This window comes from Elaeis guineensis, chromosome 2 (genome assembly GCF_000442705.2).
Source record: "Elaeis guineensis isolate ETL-2024a chromosome 2, EG11, whole genome shotgun sequence".
Taxonomy (NCBI): Eukaryota; Viridiplantae; Streptophyta; class Magnoliopsida; order Arecales; family Arecaceae; genus Elaeis; species Elaeis guineensis.
In genome coordinates this window covers 109111209-109123782 of record NC_025994.2, presented here as the reverse complement: position 1 = coordinate 109123782, position 12574 = coordinate 109111209, and the positions used below count along the sequence as shown (strand labels likewise).

The 12574-nt window shown below is 35.0% G+C and overlaps 1 protein-coding gene across 1 annotated transcript; it reads left to right on the top strand.

The window, feature by feature from the left end:
- Positions 1–2774: 2774 nt before the first annotated feature.
- On the top strand, positions 2775–10689 carry LOC105049412 (uncharacterized). Its single transcript, XM_073251247.1, has 8 exons — positions 2775–2946; positions 2993–3113; positions 6796–6860; positions 8553–8615; positions 9153–9211; positions 9389–9454; positions 10162–10236; positions 10396–10689. The coding sequence occupies exons 1-8, from the start codon at positions 2775–2777 to the stop codon at positions 10450–10452; spliced, it is 678 nt and encodes a 225-aa protein (XP_073107348.1). The 3' UTR covers positions 10453–10689.
- Positions 10690–12574: the final 1885 nt, after the last annotated feature.

Here is a 12574-nt window from a genome sequence, read left to right as displayed (position 1 = left end):
AGACTTGCACAAACAGAGAAGAAAGAAAATGCAATATTATGTATATCAAATTAAATCTAGAAAAAATGGACGAAACTTTTTTCTTATTTATTGCTGAGAATCGAAAAGACAATACAAATATAGGGAGAGATAAATTTTGTACCTTGTATCCTAATGCTTCACTTGGTCCTTGGTTAAATCCTAAACAAGAGTTACTTATCCATTTAACTAGAAAAACAGTCTTCCTTTTTGGCTAGTTAAATTTAGCTGGTCAACACACTTAAAGGCTAACAATGATTAAAGTTATTTCTAGAATTAAAAAGGAAAGAAATTTTATCTAGTTGATTAAGTCTCCTACCTCCTTATTTTCATTCTAACAATGCCATTAGGTTTTTAACTCTCCTTTTTTTTACTATGACTAAGATTGTTGGCATGGTTCCTTTTTTACTATCCTCTTTTTCTTCTTCTCGGCTCTTAATCTCGATGGTATCATGTAGTCTCTTTCATCTTAGTCAGTTCCTCGTGACTACTATGATGCTATTGGTTATGTTGGTTGCTAGAGTCTTGCTTTATTTTTTATTATTATTTTCGATACTCACTGATGCTTGCTTGTTTCAATAATTCATAGTTTATTCCATTACCACCATTATTAGCAATAGATCTATCCTCCCTATCTCACCTAAGGCTAATTGGTAGTAGAAATATAATTTAAGTCTTGATAGAGTGTATGGATAGGGGCTTGATAGTGGTGGCTACAATATTTTTTCGACTTCTAAAGTTGTCCTTCCATCACTGATATTATTTTATTTCAACCCAATTACCTCTCTTCACGGTTACCCTCTTCTATATGATGATTTGCTTAACATCTTGGTCTTGTGGAACCAAGGTAGCATTTATGAATCTTATGGATGTTTGAGCAATTATTATCATGGTTTTGATGAATGTACTTTTTTTTTTTTTGTGATGTCTAATATTATGCTAGCATGTAAGAAATTTATGTTGATTATTTTGAGCATCTAAAATATTTTTAATGCTCTATCTCGGATTGGATTGTAACTTGGATAGCTTTTAAGCAACCAATGCAACCCAAAGATTTTGGCTATGATGACATGTTAGCATTGGATGGATGCATCTTTGCATGACACTTATGGTGCATCCGATCCATGAATATATGCCTTAAAAAAAGAAAATTATGAAGTGCAAAATATATATGATTCATATAATAGGTAATGATATATATATAATTCATATAATAGGTGAAGTCCTTAGCTTTTTTTATTCAAATGTGAGTAATGAAAAAAGGCATTGCTGTTGATGCAGCACAAAAATGGACTTTAACCAGGCTTTTTACGGCAAAACCTATATATGTCATCCAAGCCAAAGGGTATAGTTAATTGAGCAGCAATGTAGTGCCAGTGCATGCCATTATATATTCTAGTTATAAGGATTCTCTTCATTCAAATACACAAGGTGTAGAGAGTGCTATATATTTATATGATACATAATATGTATGTTAGGTAAAATTATTAGGTGTGGGTTGGGTCCAAGCAAAAATATATATTCATTCCATAGGCTGCATAATGATTTACAAGGTTCAAATATAATATTTTTCAAACCAAATATACACCTAAATTTTGTACTTGATCAATACCAATTCCTACCTTTTGATATAAACAAAGCTTTAGCGGACGGGTATATATCTTTCTAATTTTAGAAATAAAATCAGATAGAATAAAATCCAAACATCTTACCATCGAAATAAGCCACCATGATAATCACATGTAAGCATATCATATTTAAGCCCTCTTATAGTCAAAGGATATAGTTTGATCTTATTTAATAATATTTTTTTATGCATGGATTTTGATTTTTATAAATGTGAGTCTTTTCCATTGTCAATGAAAAATATACTAGGCGAATTAAAATTTATCTCATCAATTTTTTTTGAAAAATTGATTTTACTTCAATCATAAAAATCTCAAAAAAAAATTAATGAGAAATATTCAATTAAGTTTAAATTTAAAAATAGCTATCCACTTAAGTTTTAAGCAAAAATTTTTTTCTATTTGAGACATAACTTAAAACCAACTACCCAAATAAAATGAAATGACCTAATTATCTTTGCAGTTATAAAACAACACTACATTATTATAAAATAATACTGCATCATAATAAAAGCAATACTATACTATTATAAAGTAATATTATACTATTATAAAGTAACACTGCATTATTGCAAAGTAATACTATAATAAAAAAAATATTATACTATGATAATGTAACATTGTCTTATTGTAAAGAAATATTACACTAATATAATACAATAAAGCAACACTATATTATTATAAAAGAATACTATACTAATATAATGTAATACTATCTTATTGTAAAAAAATACTATACTAATATAATATAATAAAATAATATTATATTATTATAAAAAAATATTATGCTAATATAATATAATACTATTTTATTGTAAAAAATACTATACTACGATAATATAATACTGTAGTATTTTAAAAGGTATAAGATATAAAAATAATTTCATCTAGAAATAGATAGTTGTTTTTAATTTATGTTTGAAATAAATAATTATTTTTATATAAAATTTATTTAAAAATTTATTTTTAAATTAAAAATAAAAATAATGATTCATCTTTAATTATTTAAAAAAAATAATTTTAAATTTTCTCTTGCAATGTGCATTTATAGGGAGGTTCCCAGCCAGATGGTACGGTCCCTTTTCTTTTACCAAGAAAAAGTAAAGAAACAACGACATAAGAATGTAAGATATGGCAGTTAATCCTGAGGCGCGCGCATGGGACGCGTCCAGGACCAACTTAAGTTGCCGGACGCCAGCTCGACGCGTTAACAGTGGAATCGTTACGCTGGATGGGAGGGAGAGCCGGCACGAAAGGCCGAGCAGGAGCGAGGAGGAGAAAGAAAGGGTGAGAGGGCGAGATGGCAGGGATGGGGATGGTTACGTGGGCATCGCCCTGGACGCGGTGAGGATTCGGAGGCTGTAGAAGCAGCGCGACGTGGAGCGGCTCAAGATTCAGGAGCTCAAGAACAAATCCGCCGCTGCCAGCGGCCAGACCGGCCTCCTCCAGTTCGGCTTCGGCACCTCGGAGGTATCAATTCCCCACCATCGCGGGCTTTAATTTCTTATATAATTTTTTTTCCTCCATGAGAAGTGGAGCCCTAAAGTTTAGGTTTTGGTTCTGAACTTCTCAGTTTATCCCTAGAGAGGGAAAAAGAATATCTTTTTCTTTTGTTTGAGATTGTTTATGTGATAATCTGGTCTCACGTGGGTCATTAATTTGATGCCAAAAAATAATGATGCAATTTGATGCCGAGCTGTAATTCATTACTCCATGGGGTTAGGTTTTTTTTCCAGTTGACAGAATATTAATTTGTTTATATGATGATTTTCTAGAAATGGAATTTTATTTGTGAGAAGAAAAGATAAAACTTGTTAGGTGAAAAAAAGAGAGGTTGATTAATATTGAGTTGGTAATTGCTGAGTGAGTACTGACCGGGATATGGTAGGATCTAACTCACCGAACTAAAGATATTTCACTTCCGATCATTTTGAATGTAAAAATTGTCCATTATAATGGTGAATTCCAGCATTCGATTTGAATTGTCTTTCTCCAAGTTGTTAGATAAGGTAGCTTTCCCCTTGGAACTGTCTTGTGTTCGTAAGGGTAGAGGAAAAAGTATTTTCCTTGCAGTTTTTTCCCAAGATTCTTTTGTGTTAGAAGGGAAGTGCAACCCAGGAGTCTATTCCACTATCAAATGCAAAGTAGTCCCCCCTTTCCCATGCTCCAACAAATAAAAAAAGAGGGACCCATGATAATTCATTTCATTCACAAGGCATTTGTCATTGAGTCTCCATGTTCCCTTTCCTTTTCGGAAGATTGTCCCAAGTAAAGATATTTCCAAAGATCACAAGCAACACAGAAGGCATGATTTATTTTTGTTTACAGAATATTTGGGTTTTGAGCGGGTTATGGAATCCATAATGCTGGGTATGCAAGGTTCTAACTTCTAAGTAATGATTTCTATATGCGAGAGGTAAGGCAGTGACCTAGATGGGTGTCTTTGTGGTTCTTATTTAGAAAAATAAAAATAAAAAATTCATTGTAATAAAAAGAAAGTAGAAATTAGAGTAAAAAGTTAGAGATATAAGAAAAATCAAAGAGAAGGTAGAGGAGGAGGAGGTGGAAAGAAAAATGAATTAGGGGTGAGGAGAAAGCGAGGGGCATAAATAAGGAGGAAAACTAGCAAAGGAGGATAGATGGAGGAAAAAGAAAAATAATTGGCTGGACTGTGCTCCACTGTTGCTTCTTTGTACACCATCTCCATAACTCCACCACCTCCAATGTTTGCCAACTCTTGATGCTTGTAGTCTACTGGAATAAATTGTCCACCTTTGTCTTCCTGTATTGATCTCACTGTGAAAGATTATACTGCATACCAAATCTGTGCACAGCCCAGTCGAAAAACATCCCATTTCTACCCAGCATTTCTTCGCTCAGACCACATATGCAGGCACCTAGGCTTATATTACCTGCCTAGACATCTACCCAGTCCTACTGCATCGGGGGTTGCTTGGGCCCTATGAAGGGCAGTCAGGTGCCTTTTGCAGGCACATTGATCGTTTTTAGAATGGCATGTTCACCATTGTTATTTTACCTAGAATGAGAAGAGGATTGACTGGATACAGGTTGTGCTCAAAGTTTGGAAAATTTTCTATAGGCATCAAACAGACATCTAATCTCTTAAAATACTTGAGTGCATTAGATATGTCCATTAAAAACTGAAGGAAGACTAAAATGTATGGCTGGCTATCATTATATGTAACAAAGTGCCGTACAATAAATGGAGTCCCCACATGAACATTTTAATATGGCAGAGATGTGAAAGCTAAGATAAATGCATGGTAAGACTATGAAAGATAAAAGTTAGGAAAGGGGAATTTGGAGGAAAAAAAGGTTGCATCAGTAGATGAAAAGATTTTGAATGCAAATTGGGGTAATATGGTCATAAGCAATGTAGGCCATTAAGGCAAGGGACACATCAGATAAAAGGGACATGGAGCACTTAGCCTAACATCTTTTAGACTGATGACGTGAAGGATTTAAAGAAGAACTTGATGTAATGGTTAACCTGACCTTTGGATTCTCACTGAATTGAATAGGTGAAGTATCCTGAGACTATATCCAAGTAATTTTGAAGGTGTAAGGTGGATGAGATGATATGAAGTATGGTCTGGTTTTGCTGTGGTTATGGTTTTACTTCATTATTTCAAAGATCTTTTTCCTCATATATGCATATGTTTGTCTAGTTTTTACCAATTCACCTACTCATTTAATTATTTTTTTGGATGGTTTTTCCCTCTACCTTGTGATGTAACCATGGAATGTAAGCAAGATTTATGGGACAGTTGATGTTATGCTGGAAAATGGTTGTGAAATTCTGCTTAGGCTTTCTCATGTCTTTTTATTTTGAGGTGTCTTTAATTTTAAATTCATCCATATCGAAGTAGTCTTGTTATTATTCCCTACCAATTAGTGTTTTCCACTCCAAACTAATCACTTATGGGTGCCAAAAACTGGCCTTGAGTCTAAACATATGACTTTAGTTGTGTCTAGATTATGCTAATGAAAGTACATCATGCATTTCTTTTGGAAAAAGCTTATGGTTGGTTGGACGAAGATCAAGAGCCTATATAAATCTATACTCATGGTGCTTAAGCAACTTGGCATGTCTACCTAGGGTGTACTCATTCTTGGTAAATATAACCATAACCATCAAGTTTTATCCATATTATCTGAGACTGGATTCTTGAATCCTAGCTTTTCTATATCTTCTCTTACAACCTCCATCCATATCATCTTAGGAATTCCCTTCTCCTACATCCTTCAATAGAAATTAAAACTCTTCTTATTGTCACCCCTCTAGGTCTGTTGTACATGCCCATACCATCTCAAACAATTTTTGCTCACCTTGTTGTTAATATATAATAACGAAGTTAAGTTATGAATATGATTGGTTTATTCAATTTTGTGGGCTCCAAGTTTCTTTCACATAGATTCTAGATTATATCATCTTTCTTGTTTCTTCGTTTATCCCTTTTTTTTTCTGTTTGGATGTCCTAGTGTAGCATTATTGAATTTTGCTATTATGTTACACTCCGCCAAATGCAGTTCATGTTGTTTTAACTTAGAAGGTTGTGAATGCAATGATCATCTAGGGCAATTTGGATCATCCTTTTTTGTCTTCAAGAATGTATGGTCACTGAACTTTTGGAGACCATCCCTAGGAGTCCATTACCTTTTTCTCATGAGCACTTTTGCTGGTGTTTTTTTTTTGGCACCAAAACCTGGTTTGCTGCCTGCCTTAAGCCATATGCTTCTATTGGACTCTCATGTTCAAATTAGGATTGGTTTTGGACATAGAAGAATTTTCTTCTTTCAGTCATTAAGTTTTACCTAAATCACATAATTTGAAAAAAAAACACTCTCTTTTATCAACAGTTCAATTTTCTGAGTCAGGTAATCTTGAATATTTGCTGACATATATTTTTGGATGGGATTTCATATTCTTGAGACTGCTTTTAAAAAGGAAACAGTCGGTCTAGTTACAAGAGAACAATATGTCAAGAAGGTAAGGGGGGCCTATCTTTCAATCGGTGTGAACTATTATCTCTCATGGAGGTACATTGGCAGAGAAAGCAAATGACCATGTTTATCTGGTACTTATGTCTTTTTTTTGTATGATTTTTTTTTTTTGCTTTCTCTTTGGAAGAGGGTTAACATCCGGAATAAAATTGAGGAGGAAGAGAAGGAGAAGCTTCAAAAATTGCAACAAGAGTGAGTTCAGTCTTTGCAAATTTATTTTTTCGTGTGATCTTAAGTACTCAATCATTTATTAATAACATTGATTTTTCAGGCTTACAACATATACATGTAGTATTGTTTGCTGTTCTTCTTGTTGTCGTATTTGTTATCAATGTTGATGCAATTTGTCATTAATTGTTCAAATTTATAACTGCTGCTCCTGCTTTAGTTGTTCTTTGGTTTTGTCTCTCTGCATAGACCATCAAAATTAACTTGAAGTTAGGATCTCATTTTATCATCAAGGTGTTGGAATCTTATCAAACTTGTCCTGGAACTTCTGAATTACTCTAAACATTAATTGTTCCTGCCTACTCTTTTTTTTAGAACTGATAAGTTTACCCTTAGCTTGCTAATAAGGCTACATATTTTAATAAGAATAGCACAAGAGGAAGGGAAACAAACCATGCAAACATCAACTGGAATTAGCATCTAATATCTATGGAGGCTGAACATTTAATCTATTTCTTAATTTTCTAATATCTATGGAGGCTTGAACTCACCGGTCTTTGAGTAATACATCACCATGAAAATTTGGACCACTAAACCATTTGGATCTGAACATAGCTAGATCTATGATGGCTCATGTAACCATTTTTGTCACATCTGGCTTGTAAGCTGTAGATAAGATATCAGCTCTCATTATTTTAGCAGACAAACAAACCTTTGTTGAGATATCAACAGTACTATGCTAATTCCTAAAAGTTAATATTAGTGCACAGGTCCACAGGATGATAGTCAGCATCAAATTTTACTGTAGTGGTTGAAATTTCAAAAATCTGGGTTGTTAAAATTTCATCAGCCTTACAATTCAACTAAGATAGAATTCCCTTAAAATAAAAAATAAAAAACAAAGCAATTAAGATATATAAATGGATCTTGGTTCATCTCAATATCAGTGAGCACAATGTGAAGGTTGGGATATTAATTATTCCAAAACCTCATATCTAACAAGGAATTTGATCGATCTGACCCCTCAGCCAATCTAGGCCTAGATTTAGGATGATGAGCAACATGTAGAATAACACGCAATGTTTGATGTGGAGGATTCACAAAACCTTTCCCAAATGGTTGGGAAGAGGTGCATGGTTAAGTTTATGGTTGTGAGTTTTAGAACTATTTTCTAATATGGCCTAGATTATCATTAATTAGGATCTCGCAAGAACTTTGTTTTGATAAAACCTAAACCATCCTTAAAAGCTTTTCCAATCAAGTTGTAATTCCTAATTACATATGGAAGGAAACTGGAATCTTGATAGAAGTGGGATTATGAAGGAGGGAGATACAATAACAGCTATTCGAAAGATGGCCCAATGAAACAGATCCCACCAGTTCTCTCATTGTAGTAGGAAGGTGAGCAAACAAAAGATCAGATCACCATGCACACATTCAGCTACAGCTTGGAAAGCATGGGACAAGAAGGAATTTACGTGGGTCATTAATTTGATGCCAAAAAATAATAATGCAATTTTTAATTAATGTTATTAATTTCAGCAGCAACTAGCACCTGAGTTTCGAGAGATATGCATAACGTCGGTGGAGAACCTTCTCTACGTGAAAGAAGATCTGATCATTCCTCATGTATTTTTTTTATTATTATTGTTGGTTTGTAGTCTTTTCCAAAGTGTGGTTATTGGTACGATTAACCTTCCCAATTCCATGTATTAGAAATTTCAGCAACACAGTTTCTACGAGTTAATTATCAACAAAGCAAGGGGGAAAAGTGGACTGGTAATGCTCGGTCTTGCAAATAATCAATTTTGACTTGCATTTTTCTTTGTTATCTTAGTGGAGATTTCTAGTAAACTATTCCTATTTACAGTAGGCAAGAATTCTTTTATCTTGCTCTTAGGTAAAGCTTTTTTTATGTAAAAAAAAAAAAACTCTGGTATATCCAGAAAAATGGAATTTACCTCTAGCTGAATGCTAGCCTCGTTTTGTTATGATGCGATGTTTCATCTATATCATAGATGAATTCTGTATAACCTACAAGAAAAATCCATTATTGTAATTTTTGCTTCGATTATTTGGGGAGTTTTCTTATTATATTTGCGAGCCAGAAATATTTACGTAACTTGCTTGGCATTCTCCATTGTCTCTTTTGAGCTTTTTTTAAAATATTTTTTTTCCTTTTTCCTAAGTTTATGTCATATCTCTGGCATCTAAACTTGAATATGTAACCCCTGCATGTCATGAACCGTATGAGATTTCAGTCTTCCAATCGTGTCAACTAGCAGAAGTAATAATCAAGCTTGCATGATGTTGCAGTTTTCCCCTTGGTTCCTAGAGGAGGAGGGGGACAAAAGAAAGCCTTAACCTTTGATCATGTAAACCAGCATTCTCAGTTTCATTCTCTCTCTCTCTCTCTCTGTGTGTGTGTGTGTGTGTGTGTGTGTGTGTGATTCCCTCTCTCTCTATGATTTGCTTGATTGAACCAGTCTCCTTTCTGGAAACTTGGCAGGTTTGGAAGTGTATGGTATTAACTCTTGATTTCTTGTTTGCAGCTTTTCCACTTTGATGTTCATGAGAATGTGAGAACAATTGCTGATGCAACAATAGAGAAAGATGAGGTATGTCATCCAAATTTAGCCAGCTATCAACTTTCTTTATAAATTTGAACTAAGTAATTTAGACATTATTATTTTTGGCCTCTTTCAGTGAATGTTTACTTGATTTGATGTTATGTCTTGATTTCAAACCTTGAAATTTTTCTTTGCTTTTGGTTGATGTACTCAAGTACAGGCAACACGAGAGAGTCTGTGGTGTTTTGCGACCTTGAAAAGCCTTTATGCTGAATGTAAATTCTCATTAATGTATGCACTTATAGAAGTAACATTCTATGCTGTAAAATAACTAGTAACGCTGTTTTTTTGATTGAGAAAAAAGAAGGGAAGAATCACCGGGTGTAAATTTCCCAGATTCAAATACTTGGGGATGCACATGGCTGCATGCGAACCAAGCTGTTCATGAACAGCTTGGGCTTCACTCAGTAATAGGCTTGTTTGAGCTCAGTTTGTCCAGAAAACCAGCTGAACTCAAAACATTTCTCAGAGCTTGGCTCAAAAACGAGCTGAGCTTGAAAATCTTAGGCTTACAAAAATCGATAATGAACTTTGAAGATGAGGAGGAGGTCTGAAAATGAGTAACCACACCTTTTTTTTTTTTTACTTTGATCAACTACGAATATTTACTGAACATGGGCGTGGATTTTCTTCAAGACTCCATTTATGAATTGGCTAAACTGTGCTAATGAGAATTTCGTCTCACATGCTGCCAGTCTCACGCTGGAAAGGTTGTTGAGAGGCACCGGTACGAGAAAAACAAGCACATCTTGCCTGCCTCAATATGGGAGGTACATCTCTTCGTCCTGTTGTATGCTTGTTGCTGTTTAACGTGAATGTAACTGCAGACTAGATTTCTGACTTTGGGGAGGATTGGCATGACTATTTTGCTTCTTATATTTTCTATGGGCTGCTCTAAATTGTAACCATTCTTCTCTCTCTATCTCCAGATATATGATCCAACAAAGAAGTGGGATCGATACACGATTCCTAGAAAATGGATTTAAACCATGACTAACTTGCTGAGTCAAGTTATATTTATCAGGAAAAGAAAAGCCTGTTTTCCTACAGAGGCTATGACGCTGAATGCCATTTTTCCTTTTTGTCTTGTATTGTATTGAAGGTCACAGTACTTTCTAACCGTTTTAAGTGGTACTGAAGATTACAGCTGGATTTGTAAATTTTTGCTGGTACCAGCACTGTACCATATTAGACATTAAATTCAAACGTCATTTACTCGACTATCATGAAGCTCACTCAAAAACGCAAGTCTCTTCTTTTCCTGTCAATTTCCAGCATGTCCTTGGAAGCATGGTCGAGACTCAGGCATTCGACAATATTCAGCTAGATGCGAAAATTCGGAGTCTGGGGAAAAAAGACAGAAATTCTTCAAATGTTCAGAAAAAAACTTGGCTAACTATTTCTTGGAAAAAAATTCACAAACATAAAGAACATGGTTATTGAAATATTTATACATATATCCATATCGAAAGGTAGAAGTGTCGTTAATTTGCACTTCAAGTTTCTTGAGTTAGGGGCGAATAATTTGTCAATAAATCGTAAAATCTTTTTATTTGGGTATAAATATAAATCGTAAAATCTTTGAAAAATTTGTGACCACTTCAATTATTCTTGATTTGCCTGTCTACCGTGAAAATGTGGTTAGGAACGTCTCCAATATCATCGTATATATCCCTAAACTGGCTTATCATGGCCTTTTTTTCTTTTTTCTTTTGCCTGCTCACCTTGACCAGGTAGCTGGAATGTCCCTTGCTACGAAAATTAGACGGATCTTACCGTGGAGGAGACTTGACTCAACCTGAGCCCAGTGGGTCATCGGTCAGATCTAGATATAAAACGTAGACCAAAGCAGGGCAAATTATATCCTGCACGGCATGCTTCACTATAGCTGCATTCCACACCAATCAGATCATAATCACCGAGACAAGCGCACGATAAACGATCGGACGCCAATCACACTTGCATTGCTACCAGCGCCATGGCATTGATAGGAAACTTTTGGTGTGAATTTGGGGCACCGCATAGCATCTCTATGGAAGCTGCTCATTCGTATGCTTTTGTTAAAAAGACCGCACAAAAAACGGAGAATTTCTAGAAAAATGAATCCCTTGGGCCTTGGCAAGACAGCATTAATGCCTTCCCAATAATTTAGTCAATAAAAATATAATTTGATGTAACAATATAGGTTAAATTCATCTCACTTGCTCATAGTTTTTGACTTTTCATAAAAAGAAATGGTAGAATTTGACCCAATAAAAGCCAATGACGGAGAGATTGTCCCAAGGAAAGGAGCAAAGGAAGAAAAATGCAGGTAGGGTTGAATATCTAATCCACGAGCGTTTTGGACATGATTTGGTCCGCCTCAAACCACGGAAACTCAGAAATCTAAAAGCTAATTAGCAATTACAATATATTTTTCTACCAACTCTAGTCAAAAAGCAATCGATTTCGTCCTTGCCGGTGCCATCGAAATCCAATGAGCAATTTACTTGTAATTTTGTGGAAGAACTAGAAAGGAGTCATCTTTCTTTCTTTTTTATTAAAAAGGACAAAATCATTTTCTTTTCCTATTTTTCCCTCTCAAAGTCAGCCGTTTACACAATTTGCTTTCCAAGTATGGATTCTCTCAAGTTTGATGACCAAAATTGGTGCGGTCCATTTCACCATCAAAGCCGCTCGCTCGTGTATTGTAGGACAGCCGATGATGCATTGAGATTCATGCACTACACGGTACCTGATGCATCATGGACCATCCTGCAATACACGGCATGGTAAAACCGGATGAGAGGATCGGACTTCTTATTTTTTGGTATTAACTGTTGGTTTCTCTTCTGGTAGTGATCATCAACTTTTGTGGATGGTTTAGCCTTAGATGCTTATTTCTTTTGGTTTTCAACCATGTCCTCCTTGTGCACACGTCGCACCGCAGAGTACGGAGCAGTCATAGATAGCCGCCATCAAAGGATGGACAACTAAGTTGTACATGGCATCGCCTATGCTCGTGTTGCCACTAATTTTGCCGCCAGGGATGCAAGTCTTCCTCATATAGTCCCCTTTTATCAGACCCAAAATTTTATACTTTCTATAATTCGCTTTATGTATCTTTTG

Excerpts from the sequence above, each read along its gene's own strand:
- LOC105049412 (XM_073251247.1), top strand. The coding sequence starts at position 2,775 with ATGGCAGTTAATCCTGAGGCGCGCGCATGGGACGCGTCCAGGACCAAC. Across the intron at positions 6,861-8,552 it reads CTTCAAAAATTGCAACAAGA|AAATTTCAGCAACACAGTTT; the intron begins GTGAGTTCAGTC and ends TCCATGTATTAG. Across the intron at positions 9,212-9,388 it reads AAGCCTTAACCTTTGATCAT|CTTTTCCACTTTGATGTTCA; the intron begins GTAAACCAGCAT and ends TCTTGTTTGCAG.